This window comes from Lemur catta, chromosome 8 (genome assembly GCF_020740605.2).
Source record: "Lemur catta isolate mLemCat1 chromosome 8, mLemCat1.pri, whole genome shotgun sequence".
In the NCBI taxonomy this organism is placed as follows: domain Eukaryota; kingdom Metazoa; phylum Chordata; class Mammalia; order Primates; family Lemuridae; genus Lemur; species Lemur catta.
This window is the reverse complement of record NC_059135.1, coordinates 16,952,054-16,968,335: the sequence shown is the minus strand read 5'-3', so window position 1 is coordinate 16,968,335 and position 16,282 is coordinate 16,952,054. Positions and strand designations below refer to the sequence as shown.

The 16,282-nt window shown below is 50.7% G+C and overlaps 1 protein-coding gene across 1 annotated transcript; it reads left to right on the top strand.

The window, feature by feature from the left end:
- The first annotated feature begins 12,662 nt into the window (after positions 1-12,662).
- Positions 12,663-13,836, top strand: CDK5R2 (cyclin dependent kinase 5 regulatory subunit 2). The gene has a single exon (XM_045560052.1). The coding sequence runs from the start codon at positions 12,726-12,728 to the stop codon at positions 13,827-13,829; it is 1,104 nt and encodes a 367-aa protein (XP_045416008.1). The 5' UTR covers positions 12,663-12,725; the 3' UTR covers positions 13,830-13,836.
- The last annotated feature ends 2,446 nt before the right edge of the window (positions 13,837-16,282 follow it).

The following is a 16,282-nucleotide window of genomic DNA, read 5'->3' as shown; positions in this document are numbered from 1 at the left end:
CATGTTGAGATGCCTATGATACAGCCAAATGAAGATCTTGGGTAGGTCTGGTGTTTAAGAGAGAGATCCAGAATGGAGATGCAAATTTGAATGTCATTGGCTATGGGTGAATTTCACCTGCAGAGTGAATGTAGAAAGAGAAGTCTAAGAGCTGAGCCTGGAGCCTCTGACTCACTCTTTTCTTTTTTTTAATTTTATTTATTTTATTTATTTTTATTTTTTGAGACAGAGTCTCTCTCTGTTGCCAAGCCTAGAGGGCCGTGGCATCAGCCTAATCCACAGCAACCTCAAACTCCTGGGCTCAAGTAATCCTCCTGCCTCAGCCTCCCAAGTAGCTGGGACTACAGGCATGCACCACCATGCCAGGCTAATTTTTTCTATATATATTTTTAGTTGTCCATATAATTTCTTTCTATTTTTAGTAGAGACAGGGTCTCACTCTTGCTCAGGCTGGTGTCAAACTCCTGAGCTCAAACGATCCACCCGCCTCGGCCTCCCAGAGTGTTAGGATTACAGGCATGAGCCACCGCCTGGCCTCTCTCTTTTCTTTCTGCCAATCCTCCTTGGTATCCCTGGTTTTAGAAAAAGTTGATGTTTCAGGTGTCACTTCCAGGTTGCCTCTCTTCCAGCGTTTTATGAAAGCCTAAACTCATTAAGTAGATCATGCTATAGAAATGAAAGCTGCAGAGGTTTTGAGGAAGGAGAGGCAGGCACTGAGCCAGGTGAGGAGGTGCCAAGCCTAGGAGGGGCCAGAGGCCTGCTCCCTAATGAGCATCAGGAGAGTAGCTCTGTCCTAGGAAGAAGGTCACACAGAGAGCCTTAGCCAGGCCAGACTTTATCCACTGGGCTTTCCAGCCTTAGTAAAGATTTCCATATTGATTAGATAAATGGAGGAGGGTAGGAGAAAAGAGCTCAGAAACAGATCCACACGAATATGGAAAATGAAAAGTGTATTCATGACAGAGGTAGTGCTGAAGATCAGTGGGGGAAAGGACTAATCCATAAATGGTGCTGGGAAAAGAAGGTTTTCACTGTTCCAAAAAAATAATCCCTACCTCACATCCAATATAAAAATAGATGGCTTTAAGACATAAACATGAACAGAAAAACATTAAAACTTTTAAAAACCTTTTAAAGTTTTAGGTTTAGGAGAATATAAATTTCAAGTGAGGAAAAGACTTCTAAAATTAGAAGCACAAACCATAAAGGGAAAGATAGATAACACATAAAAAACTTCCATTCATCAAAAAGATATGATTTTTTAAAATGTCAAGTCAACATGTAGCCTGGGAGAAGATATAAACCATATGTAATTAACAAGAGATTGGTATCCAGAATTGATAAAGAAATTCTACAAATAAAAAGCGAAGATAAACCAAGCAATACAAACTAAGCAAGAGAGATGAGTAAGTAATTCATAGCAAAGGAAACCCCAAAGGCCAAAAAGAAAAAAAGAAAAACAAAATGATTTTCAACACCAGTAATAATCCGGGAATGTCTACCTTATCAAAGAGACCTCCCCAGATACCATATAAAATAGAATGCTACCTCCTCCACAGCAATTTATTTACTCAACAAGTATTCACTGAGTTCTAGGCACTTGAACAAAAAGACAAAAATCCAGGATCTCATGTTCTAGTTTGGGTGTGGTCAAACAAACATAATAAATAAAGAAAATCATCCAGTAGGTTAACAGCCCACAAATTCCAGAGGAAAAAATAGAGCAGTGGAAGGGAGATCAGGAATAGAGACTAGTGGGGGCCAGGGCAGGTTTTAAATGGGCTGTGTCTTAGTCAGCTCAGGCTGCCATAACAAAATATCATAGACTGGGTGGCTGAAGCAACAGAAATTTATTTTCTCACAGTTGTGGAGGCTGGAAACATGAGATCAGGGCGCCAGGATGGTTGGCTTCTGGTGAGGGCTCTCTTCTTGGCTTGTAGATGGCCACCATCTCCCTATGTGTTTACATGGCAGAGAGAGAGAGAGAGAAAGAGAGAGAGAGAAATCACACTCAATCTCTCTGACGTCTTTTTTTTTTGAGACAGGGTCTCATTCTGTCACCCAGGCTAGAGTGCAGTAGCATCCTCATAGCCTACTGCAACCTCAAACTCTTGGGCTCAAGCAATCCTCTGTCCTCAGCCTCCTAAGTAGCTAGGACTACAGGTGTGCGCCACCACACTCAGCTAATTTTTTTATTTTTTTATAGAGATGGGGGTCTTGCTCTTGCTCAGGCTGGTCTCAAACTCCTGACCTCTAGAGATACTCCCACCTAAGCCTCCAAAAGTGCTAGGATTGTGGGCGTGAGCCAACTTGCCCCCAGCCTGGTGTCTTTTCTTATAAGGATACTAATCTCATCATGAGGGCCCCACCCTCAGGACCTCATCTAAACCTAATTACCTCCCAAAGGCTCCACTTCCAAATACCATCACATTAGGGGTTAGGCTTCAACATATGAATTTTGGAGGCCACAATTCAGTCCACAGCAGGCTGGTTAAAGTAGACCTCATTAAGACAACAGCTTTTGACCAACGATATGAATGAGATAAGGAAGTAAACGTGGTCTGTAACTAGGATAGTGTTCTAAGGAAAAAAAAATCTAGTGCAAGTCCAAAATGGGAGGTCAGTGTGGTGGGGACAGAGTAAGGGCTGAGGCTAACGAGGTAAGGGCAGAGGGAAGATTATGAGAGGTCTTAAGCCAGTGGAAAAGCCATACTCTATTAACAATATATATTCCATATTAATTGTAATATTAATAATATTAATTACTTTATATATTAGTCATACCAACATATAAAATACATATACTTTTTGGCCTTTCCAACTCTATAGGACAGGGACTTTGTCAATTTTGTTTACTGCCTGGCATGTAGTGGCACTTGATAAATATTCATTGTTGAATAACTAAAATTTATATATTACTACAATGAGTTATTACACATATATCAGAGTGATCAAAATTTAAATAACACAAGCTGGTGGAGATATGGAGCAATAGAAACTTGCATACACCGCAGGTGAGGGGTGTAAATTGGTACAACTCCTTACGAGAACAATTTAGCAATACCTAGTAAAGCTGAAAATGTGCGTGCCCAATAACCCAGCAATTCCACTACTGACTATGTTCCCAGAGAAATGATTGCACGTGTGCACCAGAGACATATACAATAATATTTATAACCCCATTGTTTGTAATAATAAAAAATTGAAAACAACCTAAATATCAGGCACCAAGAGAACAAATAAATAAAACTTACTATACTCATACAGTGAACTGTTATGCAGCAGGAAAAATCAACATCAACAGGGCAATCAATCAGAATAAATCTTACAAACTTAATATAAAGCAAAAATAAAAAAGTAAGTTTCAGATTAATATAGTAGGGTCTCACGTATACAAAGTTAAAATATGAACAACTTTCTCTTGATTGATATACATAAATAGATACAGATAGATATATAGTTAGAGATAGACAGATATATAGATACAGACAGATACATATATCCTTAGGGACAGATAGGTAGATAGATAGAAAGATATAGTGACAGGCAAAATTCTAAGATGGCCTCCACGGCACACCTCTCCCATGTTATTTTCATGATTCTTACATTATATGACAAAAGGGATTGTTGCATTTGTAATTAAAGTTACCAATTATTTGACTTTAAAATAGGGAATTTTCTAGAAATATCAATTTTCTGGAAATATTGTGTAACCTTTGGGAGGAGGACAGAATCTCCATAAACAACTAAGACTGAATATTCTTCTGCCCCAATAGGATCAATCCAGAAATCAGATTTAATTTAACTAAGAAATAAAAAAGTTAAAAGAAAATTTTTTGCACACTCAAATTTGTATGGAACAAATGAATGAATGGGGAAAACAAAAAGATGAATTATGAGTGGATGCCCAACTACTCATAGAGTTCCATTTAGTGGGATAGGAAAGTATCATCCCATTGCAGAATAATCCAAACTACTTGAAAGTAAACAGCCTTGGAGTTTTAGGAAAAAGAAAAAAAGACAGGTGCGGACCAGGTTATAACTAGGTAATTGTGGTTTGATCGGAGCCCCAGCCTCTCTCCTGAGAAAGCTCCCTGAAGGCAGGCCAGACAAGGAGTTCTGGAGGCCAACAAGAACAATTCTGGGGTGGCTTGAAGTTCAAACCTACCCTGCCCCACCGCACCCCACCCCTGAGATACTGTCCTAATAGCCCTGATGATAACAAACGGTTCTGTGTGGCCACAGCTGCCTCTTACATTCGCTGGGGGCAAATGTGATTCAGAAGCATGATGGAGAATTAAGCGCCAAATTTCTCATTTGAGCAGGAAGCTGATACCTAAGGAATGCAACCTGGCAGCAGCCCAGAAAGAAGACTTGACAATTGTGCAGGCTGTAGGGAAATGGCCTTTCTGTCCCAAGGCTTTTACTTTAAGGAAAGGTCACTGGAACCCGATGAACTCCAAACATCAGCTGTGGTTTGGACAGGGAGGTTTGAGAATCCAGCAAGAAATAGGCCATCAGAACCCAGGCTGTGGTCCACAGTGCCTGCTCCAGATTCAGTCCTTCACTGACAACCGCTATAAGGGACAGCCCTTCTCAGTCATTAAGACCAACAACATACTTCTCTGAAGTTACGGACAAATTTCCAGAAGGAAAATTTCCAGGCAGGAAGTTTTATTAGGATATTAAGTACTAGATTTGCAACTCAAATTACCTTAAGATTAGAAAAAAAGTCAGGGTTGCAGGTGGATTTATTGGGTCATAAAACTGTATCAGGTCTGGTTGGATCCAGGGGCTAAAATTGTGTCAGGAATCTGCCCTCCCATCTGTTGACTCTGCTTTCCTGTGCATTATTTTAGATGACCTCTCTCCATGTGGGGGCAAGAGAGGCACCAGCAGTTCAAGGCTTTCATCCCATCAACTCAGCAACCCCAGAGGAAGGAAACCATCTCTTTCCCAATAGTTCTAGTAAAACTCCAAGAGTTGAGTCTCATCCGACTGATTTGGGTCACCAGCCCACCCCCAAACCATTGTGACCAGGATGGGAGCTGGCCATGTCCATGTCTTGAACCTATCTTTGGGGTTTAGGGAGGGGTTAACCCCATGTAAACCACATGGATTGAAAGTATGGGAGAAATGGTTTTCCAAAGGCAAGTTAGGGTATTCTTACCTCCCAGCGTGTGTGTGGTTGAGTGGGGGTGGGGTGGGTTGGGGGGGGCGCTGGGTGCTTTGGCCAGCGGTGACAACAGTGATGCTCTCCAGAAAGAACAGGTGGATCCAGCCATCTCCCATAGTTGTTTTCTTCTCCCCCCCTTTTTTTTTTGAAACAGAGTCTCACTCTGTTGCCCAGGCTAGAGTGCCATGGCATCAGCCTAGCTCACAGCAACCTCAGACTCCTGGGCTCAAGCAGTCCTCCTGCCTCAGCCTCCCAGAGTGCTAGGATTACAGGCGTGAGCCACCGTGCTGGGCCCCTTTTAATTTTTTCTTACAGTGATTTCATCTTGAGCCTACCTGAAGAAATTGTGATTCCACAGGTCTCAGGTAGAGCCCAGAAATTATATGTTTACAAAATGACCCCAGGTGGTTCTGCTGGGCAGAGGAGTTGAGGACCACTAATCTAGTGGTTCCTGCTAGAACCACTCTGCTCTCTGCTCCCTTCTCAAAATCAAAAGTGAGTATATGTGGGGCTCTACCTTATAAAATGAGGAATGCCTTTTTGCTCAAAGGACATCAGCATAAAGAACTTTCTTTATGTGTGTGTGTGTATATATATATATATATATATATATATTAAAAGAATCTCACTCTGTCACCCTGGCCAGAGTACAGTGGCATCATCACAGCTCACTGCAACCTCAAACTCCTGGGCTCAAGTAATTCTCCTGCCTCAGCCTCCCAAGTAACTGGAACTACAGGCCCACACTACAACGCCCAGCTCATTTTTCTATTTTTAGTAGAGATGGGGTCTCACTCTTGCTCAGGCTGGTCTCAAACTCCTGAACTCAAGCTATCTTCCTGCCTTGGCCTCCCAGAGTGCTAGGATTACCGGCATGAGCCACTGCACAGGCAAGAACTGTCTTTACATTTTGGAACCAGAGAAAGGCAAATGTAAATTAATAAACCTGCTTCAAAGCCCATCCCCTACTCACCCCCAATCCTAGACAAACAGGAGGTTAGCAGGAATGCCTCCTGCCCAAGATGCTGGAGCAGTCAGCAGGCCCACCAGAGGTCTTCACGCAAGGAGTGACTCATTAACCCTCAGCAAACACAGGGTTAGGAATCTTTGTCACTGTAGCAGGGAGTTGCTGAGGCCTGGCTCTACTTTGGGAATGGTGCTTACCATCACAGCTTAGGGTCGGACAAGAAAGGCCATGAACAGGAGAGATCACAGTACCAGGTGGAGGAACTGGATCTCAGTTAAACATCGATTCTAACTCCCTGTGTGTGAGAATTTAGGACAAGCTGGAGATGGATTAGCTGCAATGTTGGAAGGTGGAGGGGGATGGGCAGGATTAGCCAGTTGTCAAATCCCATTCTCTCTTACTGATCATAAGACACTGATTATTTTTCTACTATTTATTACTTTTCATACCTCTGTCGCCTATGTTGTACATTCTTTGAAGGTCAGAACCTTACCTCATATCTTTTTCTATTCCCAGCACCTAGCTCAGTACCTTGTAGGCTACAGTTTCTTAAATAGTATCTGCCCACATGGATTTTATAATTTTGCAGAACATTTTTCTCGAAGCCCTTGAAAAATAGAACTGACTCTCCGTGGAGCTTCTGGAGCTTTGGGGAGATGGTAGGGTGTGGAATGAGTAGCCAGAGTACACCCCTGAAAAGTACAGTCAGGACGTGGGGCCACCATGGTGCCTGGCACAGAGTAGGCACTCAGAGGGGCACAAAATTAATGCAGCCTGCAGTAGGACAAGAGAAGGAGACCAGCACTGGTCTTCATGACCTCAGGAAGCAAATCAAACAACCCCCAGGAACGGTGTGAGTAGCAGTGGGTGTCAGCACAGCAGCTGAGAAGAAAGAACAGCTGTAAATTTGGGTCTCAGAAACCAAACAAAAAGAAATGATAGTACCATCCTGGCCCTTTAATGAAGAATATTCTAATAAGAAAAAAAAAAACATACTAGTGGTGCAGGTCAAGCAAACCTTTCCTGCTCTATAAAAATAATGACAATATAATTTGTAACAATTAACATTTTTTGAGCACCAGGCACCATGCACATGTAATATGCAACCATTGTTGAGCATTGCAAGATTAAATAAAATCTTACAACTACCCTAGGATGGTGGTCTACTTTATAGACCTCAGAGGAATTAAGAACTTGCCCCAAGCCCTCCAGCTTGTAAGTGGAGCAGCTGGGTTTGAACCTAGACCTGAGTGACTCCAGAACCCATGTAGGAACTCCTGCACTGTGTGTCTCTTTGACCTTTTCCTGTTCTATTTGTGAACTGAGTCAGATTTCTTCTTGGCCCCTCCCTCTGCTAATGAAGAAATCTAGACCAGTGAGCCCGTTGTTCAGTTCCAAAGGAGGACTGGACCCCCAGGGCTCAGCCTTTCTCAAGAGGCAGCTCCCAGAACTCCAGGGCCACTGAGTGACTCCTGTAAATCAAGATAAGAAAGGTTGTCATGGTGGTGGCTAGAGTCTGGGACGAAGTACCATGCAGAGACTGTCAGGGGCAGATAAACGCGAGCAGCTCTAGGGAGCATCTGAGCTAGAGTTCTTCAAGGCTTTCCTCTTTCCCCAGGAGTCTGCAGGAGCTGGGTTTGCACTCCTCACTGGGGCTAGGTCTGATGGGCAGAGCAAGCCTCCCACCCCAGGGCGCAGCGGTAGGAAGGTAAGACTCTTGGAAGGTCTGTGCTCACAGAGTGGAATCGAGACAGGGATAGGGTAAGGGACACGGAACTAGATGAAGACCCAGCCACAGCGGCAGCTTCTGGCAGTCACCTGCCTGGTTGAGATGGAAACGCTGATTCCAGCTCCAGCCCCCAGACAAGCTAAGAATATCCCAGAAAAGCAACAGCTACCACCCCCGCCCTTCTTGATCTGCTCCTACATCTGTAGCGCTATGCTGGGCGCCAGCGAGGCCAGGGAGGAGACGGAGTGGGAGGAGGCAAAAAGGGGCTTGGTGGAGGCAGGAGAAGGTGAACTGAGAAATAAAGCTTCTGGAGAAGGCTGGCAGGACTGGGCAGAGAGAACTGTTCTCAAGGGGCAGCAGAGAGAAGCAAAGGCAGAAGCCAGGAAGCTGGGGAGAGAAGACCAGGAACGAGGATGGGAGAGGGCTGGCATCGGTAACTGAGAAGGGAGAAGTGACTCTCCTCCCATCAAGGAAGGAAGCAGAGCTTTTGGCAGGGAAAAGGAGCCTCCAGCTTACCCCTGTCCTCTCTGTCCCCTTCATCCTGGCTGCTCTAGCATCTCAGCATCGTTGGCTTCTCTCCCCACCCCAGGGCATCACATTCCTCATCTGTGTTCCCAACCCTACTCTTTGTTCAAAAAAACCCATATTGGGGCTCCTTAATTAAGTCCTTTAGCAAAGTGCCTGCTGGGATGAGAAAGACATGAGAATTCGGGGTCTCCCCCTTGCAGCTAGCAGCTCCTCCTTTGTCAGTTTCATCACTTCTCTTTGCTCCCCACCTCTCCCTACTCTGCCGTTACCTGGAGAGGAGTTCTGCTCTCCTCTGCCTTCCCAGGGCCTTACTCCTCCCCACCCACTGCTCCCTGGACAAGGGCCTCAGGAGAGGGAGGGAAGGCTGGGCTGGTACACACCCTCCCTCTTTGCACACCTCAGGAGCTGAGACCCTGGGGCGAGGGTATTGGATGAGTGAGGGAGCTGGGGGCACGGCAGGATCTAGGCATTCAGATGGGCCTTCATCCTGACCGTTTTAAGAACCTGTGCTATCCTTAGCCTCTTGCTGGGGGCTCCTAGGAGACATGAGGGTGCAATGACTTTGGGTTCTGGGACCTCCAGCCTTGATGTTTACTGGGGATACCCCGAGCCTCAGCCACTTGTCCTCCTCTTCTTTACCTTCTCACCTTTCAGTGGCCCATCTAAGGCTTGGAGGGACCCAGGGAGATTTACATTGCTGAGAGCCTGAGCTCCCCTCCCCTTCATCTCCTGGGCTGAACTGCAGAGGCGCAGGCCTTGCACGGATGCTGTGCACACAAAGACTGAGCCCATCAGACAGGGCAGATTAAGGAGAACCAGACAGGGCTGGAGCTGGAGAGTGAAACAGATTCATGGGACAGATTTTATTTAGAAGCAGAGCTGTGGAATTGAAAGAGGTTTTAAGAATCCTCTTTTAGTCCAATTCCTAAAATGTTATTTTATTCTTTTAATATTCATTTTTTGTCTGATAATAAAAGTAAAATACATGGAATCCCTGCATTTTAATATGAAGAAACAGAGGCCCTGAGAGCTGAAATGACTTCCCCAAGGTCATACAACTGGCAAGCAGTAGATTAGAACTCCTGTCTCCTGCCTGCTAGACTATGGGCTCTCAGAAGGGAGATAGAACAGCAAAAGGGAGGAAGAGTATGAGGAGCACTGCCTGAAACATTCCCTGAAAGATGGGGCCCACCTGCCCAGGTGGGTGAGCAAGGTGAAATTGGTGTGATCACCATTAATAAGGCCATGGTCGTAGCTGGACTAAAACCTCAGTCTAGGCCAGCAGTACTTGCCTTAAAGAGCCTTCAGGAGTAAGCAGTTATCTGAACAGGCACTCCTCTAGGTAACCTGTGAGAAATAGAGATAGACAAGGACCTTGGCCTCAGGGGCTTTGCCAAGTAAGGGAGTCTGATACAGCCAGCACTGCTCCAGAGGAACATATGGGAACTGGACAGACAGTAGCAATGTGCAGATACTAATACAGATAAATAAATCACAGACTATAGACCCTAAACATAACCCAACCAGAAAAGTACACTTGCAGATATGGTGGAGAAGCCACCACCCTTCTGTGAAGCCCACCTCCTCCTCCATGAAGTCTTCCTGGTTTCACCATATTTATCCCCCTTGGCCTCCACCCTGTAGAAACATAATATCCTTCCTTCTTGCCCTTTAATACCTCCAGCTTATATATAACAGCAATGCTGTCACTCTTTATAGATCTCTGATTAGTTAGTCTTCTTGTCCTTTAAAATTTCATTCATATCCATCTCGTACATCTTGGGCTGAGAACCCAGAGTCCAGCCCTTAGTCAAATTGTTAGGCAGCAGCTTCTGCTCAGAAGAAATTGGAAAGGCCAATGTCAGAAAGAGCATTAGGTCCCTTCCAATCAGTCCAAGATAGCTTCCTGGAGGAGGTGGGATCTCAAGAGTTTGACAGAAGGTAGGTTAGTTAACTAAGGGAGGGTTCTTGCCCAGTGAGTGCTAGGAGCTCAGAGCTTCAGGATGGATAACCAGAGCAGGAGGAGGGAAGTATGTGGGTCTGAAGCAAGGCAAGGTGAAGAGCGAGGAATGGGAGTGGGAACCTCTGAAGCCCCTGGTTTGGGATCCCTGAAGCAAAGGAGGAAATTCTTGGTTCTCATCAGAGGACAATAGGAGGTCAGAGCCTGGTGCCTAGAGGGGTGGTCCACAGTGGTGACACCATGGGTGCTGCATAGAAGACCTTGTCCTAAATGACTCCAGTAACAGGCCTATGTCGATGAGGGACTCATGGGAGCAGAGCTGGGAGGACCCATGTGCCATTCAGACCCATGTGCCCAGTGCTCTGCCAGCACAACTCAGTCTCTATGGGGCCTGTCGTTAACTACTGGTGAACCAACTGTTCCTTGGGTGTCAGATAAAGGCTGACTCAGAAAACCTTTTAGGATGAAGTGGAGCCAATTACAGGAGCTGAAAAGGAGGAATAATTTTTATAACTACGGAGAGCATGAGAGGTTTGGCAGGTCAGCTTGGGCTCCAAGAAAAGAAAGGTCAGATCCAAGGGAGCAGGAGGTACCCTGTTGAGAAAGTGCCGTACCACGTAGAGGCTGAGTCAGAGAGGAGGGACAAGTCTGTGTGGCTGTGGTGGTAAAAGGAGGGGAATCAAGACAGGCAGACTGCAGGCCTCCAGGCGGGTGTGAGTGAGTGGGGGCTGTGGGATGGCTGAGAAATGCTGGTGCCTCTGGGGGCTGAAACTGTAGGCCAAGGGGATTCTGGAACAACCTGTCTAGAGTCACACACACACACACACATACACACACACACACACGTATGCCCATACCGACCTTGGCAGCAGTGGTTCTCTGGAGCTGTGTTGGTGGTCTGTGAGGAACATGGAGGTGACTCCTGGGGCAATTTAAGGATTTCATTGTATTTATAGGCAGCGGCTTCTCTCACCATCAAACCCACATCCACCTCCAAGGTCCACTTATGAAGCTGGAAGACTCTTATACTGCGGGAGCCACAGGGAGCAGGCTCTGAGAAGGGTGGACATGGTCCTACAAGGCAGATAGAACAGGCCTGAAGTGGCTGGGCTCAGGACCTTCAGGTAAGGCCCAGAGAGTCCAAAGCCCAGAGCAAAGGGCACCGAGAAGGGAACAGACAGACCCGGAGAGAAGTGGGCAGGCCCCAGCCTGACAGCTTCCCCTAGGAGTAGAGAAAGCTGGGACCTTACCTGCAGGAAGCATTTAATGAGGAAAACCCACCTCAACCTGGACCCAGGTCTGGGCTGGAGGTTAGCCCAACGCTCTCAGCCTCCCTCTACACAGGAGGCCCCAGCCACTGTCCAAGACTGGGAAGACCAACTAATCCAATTTCCAGTGTTTCCCCAGGGACCAACCATCCATCACCCACCCAAGTGTGAGATCATTGTGTGTTGTGGGAACAACCAACCAAGAAGAGCTTCCCAGGGACCACAGCCCAGGGCCTGCCCCACAGGCTCAGCTGCAGAGAATCAGGCTGGCAAACAGGCCTCAGGGACATATCTGAGGGTCTTTTTGCTCCGCCTTCTTCCTCCTCCCCAAGCAAGGACCCCCAAGGAGGCGGGCTGTGACCTGTGGGCAGGCCACCATGCCAGCACCCCTCACAGGCAGAGCAAAAAATGTGCCAGCCCACAGCCCTCTGTAGTGACCTGGGGGGCGGGAGGAGGGGCTCGAAACCGACCAGACTGGAGGAGCCAGTGCAGTCCCTTGGCTGGGACCAGGGAGTTCGGATGATGACACTGCCCACATTGGTCCCCTACACATACTCAAAGGTGGGAGGACAGAAGGCTGTTCCCACGGTTTCTCTGCCACAACCCAGTGGATCAAAACAAGCTGACCTTGGCCCTAAGACCTGGTGAAGATGGGAGCAGCCACTCCCCCTCCTCAGCTCTGAGCCTAAGGGGGGCCCCTCGCAGCCACGACCACCTCCTCCCTCTTTTCCGCTTGGGTTGAAGGGAAAGGACCTGCGACGGAGGGGGGAGGTAGGGCGGGACTTGAAATTGGCATGAGATATCCTATTGGTCAGGGGAGCTGCCGGTCAGGAGGGCAGTTCGGGCAAGGATTGGCTGCGTGAGGCGGGGCGCGGCGCCGCGAAAGAAGGGGCCTAAGGGGTGGGGCTGACGCTGCAGCTGGCGCAGCTCAGACTCTGAGCAGCCGCCGCCGAGCAGCCAAGCAGCCACCTTCCGCCGCCAGTCCGTGTGCCCCGGTCGGGGCTAGGCCCCCCACCGCCGGGTCCCCCGGGGCTGCAGCAGCAGCGGCGCCGCCCGCGGTTCCCACCGGAGCCCGGGCGCCGGCCCCGCTCTGCAGGATGGGCACGGTGCTGTCTCTTTCCCCTGCCTCCTCGGCCAAAGGCCGGAGGCCCGGCGGGCTGCCCGAGGAGAAAAAGAAGGCGCCGCCCGCGGGGGACGAGGCGCTGGGGGGCTACGGGGCGCCGCCAGTGGGCAAGGGCGGCAAAGGCGAGAGCCGGCTCAAGCGGCCGTCCGTGCTTATTTCGGCGCTCACCTGGAAGCGCCTGGTGGCCGCGTCCGCCAAGAAGAAGAAAGGCAGCAAGAAGGTGACACCCAAGCCGGCATCCACGGGCCCCGACCCCCTGGTCCAGCAACGCAACCGCGAGAACCTTCTCCGCAAGGGCCGGGACCCCCCGGACGGCGGCGGCGCCACCAAGCCCCTGGCCGTGCCAGTGCCCACCGTGCCCGCGGCCGCCGCCACCTGCGAGCCACCGTCGGGGGCCAGCGCGGCCGCCCAGCCGCCCGGCTCAGGCGGGGGAAAGCCTCCGCCGCCGCCTCCCCCAGCCCCGCAGGCGGCGCCGCCGGTGCCTGGCGGCTCGCCGCGACGGGTCATAGTGCAGGCGTCCACCGGCGAGCTGCTGCGCTGTCTGGGCGACTTCGTGTGCCGACGCTGCTACCGCCTCAAGGAGCTGAGCCCCGGCGAGCTGGTGGGCTGGTTCCGCGGCGTGGACCGCTCGCTGCTGCTGCAGGGCTGGCAAGACCAGGCCTTCATTACGCCCGCCAACCTGGTGTTCGTGTACCTGCTGTGTCGCGAGTCGCTGCGTGGGGACGAGCTAGCGTCGGCCGCCGAGCTGCAGGCCGCCTTCCTCACCTGCCTCTACCTCGCCTACTCCTACATGGGCAACGAGATCTCCTACCCACTCAAGCCCTTCCTCGTGGAGCCCGACAAGGAGCGCTTCTGGCAGCGCTGCCTGCGCCTCATCCAGCGGCTCAGCCCGCAGATGCTGCGGCTCAACGCCGACCCCCATTTCTTCACGCAGGTCTTTCAAGACCTCAAGAATGAGGGCGAGGCCACCGCCAGCGCCGGGGGTCCACCGAGCGGGGGCGCACCCGCCGCCTCCTCGGCCGCCAGGGACAGCTGTGCGGCCGGAGCCAAGCACTGGACTATGAACCTGGACCGCTAGGGATACCCAGGGGCCGCGCCTGACCCCCGCCCCAGTCCCTGACACACACTCGGACGCCCCCGGGACCATCAAGCCACCGCGGCTGTTACCGCCGCTAGGCGACACAGCCTGGCCGAGGAGGAGCCGCCCCTGCCCCGCAGGGGAAGGTGGAGGCTGGGACACCAGAGGCCGAGGCGTCTGGATTTGCTGGGCGTGGAATGGGGAGGGGGATGAGCGCGGGAAGGGCACCCCCAACCTCACCCTTTCCGTGTGTCTGCACCCCATCTCTCCATTTCTGCCTGGTTCTTCCCTTTCTCCGCTCTGCGCTATGTGTGTCTGTAACTCCATCTCCCCTTGGTTTTGTCCATTTCCTCGTCTCGTTTCTGTCTTCATCTTTCCTCCTGTCTGCATCCCCATTTCCATCTCCCCCCCCCCGCTTTTCCACTTTAGGTTCCCTGGGTGTGTGCGTTTCCTTCTCCATCTTACTCCTTGCCTGACTGTACCCTATTGCCCCGTTTCTCCTCCAGCACCTGTGTCCCTATCTCCTCGTCTTGTTCCCTGTTGCCTTGCTCCTGTCATGTGTCACCATCTGCCCTCCTGTCTGCCTTCCCCCTCCATTTGTGTCAACCTGCATTTCTTCCCTTGACTGAATCCCCATCCTCCCCTCCCCAGAGCGAAGGGAACGTTAGTTTTAATTTGGATGGACTGAGGTGCGTCGAGACACTGCAGCCCCAGGCGCCCAGACAAGCACCGGGATGGTCCTTCGCTCCACCCCCACCGCCTCTCCCCACCTTTTCCAACGTGTTGCATGCTGGGAGCCGGGGGGCGGGGAAGGGGCTGCTGGCTTCATTCAGGAGGCTGAGGTTTGGAGGCATAATCAACCTGGGTGACCACCCCAGCAGCGGCGCCTCGCGGATGGGTGGGAGGAGAAAGAAAACTCTTCTTACCCTGGAAGAGGGGCGCCCCTCTTCCTTATTCTTCTTATTCTTAGGTTTTATGTCCCCCCCCCTTTTTAATTTATTTGGTTGTTTTCGGAGGGAGGGGGGAGGGGGGAAGGTTGGGCCTGGAACTGTCCGAGGTGCTGAGCTGGGGCGGGACCAGAATCCTCCCGGGAGAGTACGAGGGACTGGGTTGGGTCTGGGGCCGCGTCCAAGGTGCCAATGATGCGGGCCGACGGCGCGGGCCGCACTGTCTGTCTGTCCGTCTGTCCCGGAGAGAACTATAAAGCGCTGGAAGCGCCTGCAGATGGTTTTGCGCCGGCCTTTCTTTGGGCCCCGGGAGGGAGGGAGCGGGAGCAGGAGTGGAACGGTCATGAGAAGGGCAAGAGGGCAAGAAAGGGGGTCTAGTGGGGAAGATTGAGTCCCTGACAACTGCAACTCCCCCCACCTCCACCATTGGCTTCCATCTTAGGGAAAGTAAAGAGTAAAGTGAGTTAGCCAAGGGTTGAGGCCTAGTAATAAAGCTGAATCCATCTCCCCCCCACCCGCCTCCCTTTTGTCTAACCTAGCTCCCCATTAATGCTTGGGCCACTTAGGGAATTAGTGGTGAGGACAGCAGTTATTCCCTTTCTATGGTGTAGCCCGTTGAGGCAGAACTAGCTAGTCGTTTTTGCTGCTTTTCTCTTCCTCCACGATCTCTCTCCACCGTGTATGTGGTCAAGAGTCCAGTCAGGCCTGAGTCTGTGTTCACCACTCTCAAGTGGGGCCCGACTGCCACACTTGGTTCCTCCCGCCCACTGGACAGCTTCCAGGCTGCTTCGGTCTCACGCCCACACAGGCAGTCTTGGGAGGCCCATTCCTCCTGGATACTCAGAGCCTAGCCCTTCATCACCAAGGAGGCGCGGATCCAGGCTGCTGGGGAGACAGAAACCATTCTCCGGGATTGAAAGAAAAGAAAAACATGCTATTTAGCCTGAGATCCCTGCCCAGTCTCCATTGCCTTCTTAGCCACATGGCTAAGCTCCCTGTTCAGTTTCATGGCCAGAGGAAGCCTGGCTTCAGCAAAGCGCTCGCGACTCCGACCCTGGTGGCCGCCGGGGCCAGGACGATCCAGGCAGAGAACCCGGCGGGGCGGGCAAAGACAAGGCCCAGGTTCGCTGTCCGTGGTGCTGACGGGAGCGCTCGGGCGGGGCGTCGGGGGCGGCTTGTGGGGGCAGGAGGAGTTGCGGACTCGGCCTCAACTAGCTCTTTTGGATAATTTGGGAATAGGATGTGATCTATTCTGGCGGCGAGTTACAGAAGTCTAGCCTGAGAACCCAAGGATGTCGGCTTCCACTTGCCCTCCTGGGAGGACAGGACTCGACTCTCCCCTGGCCTCATCCTAGCGCCCTTCTACCCGGCCTGGAGCCGGAAATCCCGAGTCCAGATTTGTGAATCGAGTTCCCGGGGGGAGGGGGAGAGCTGGCGGAAGGGAAGGCGGGAGCAGCCGCCCATTGGCTGGAATTTGGCGCAGTCAGCGCGGTGCCGTCATCTCTT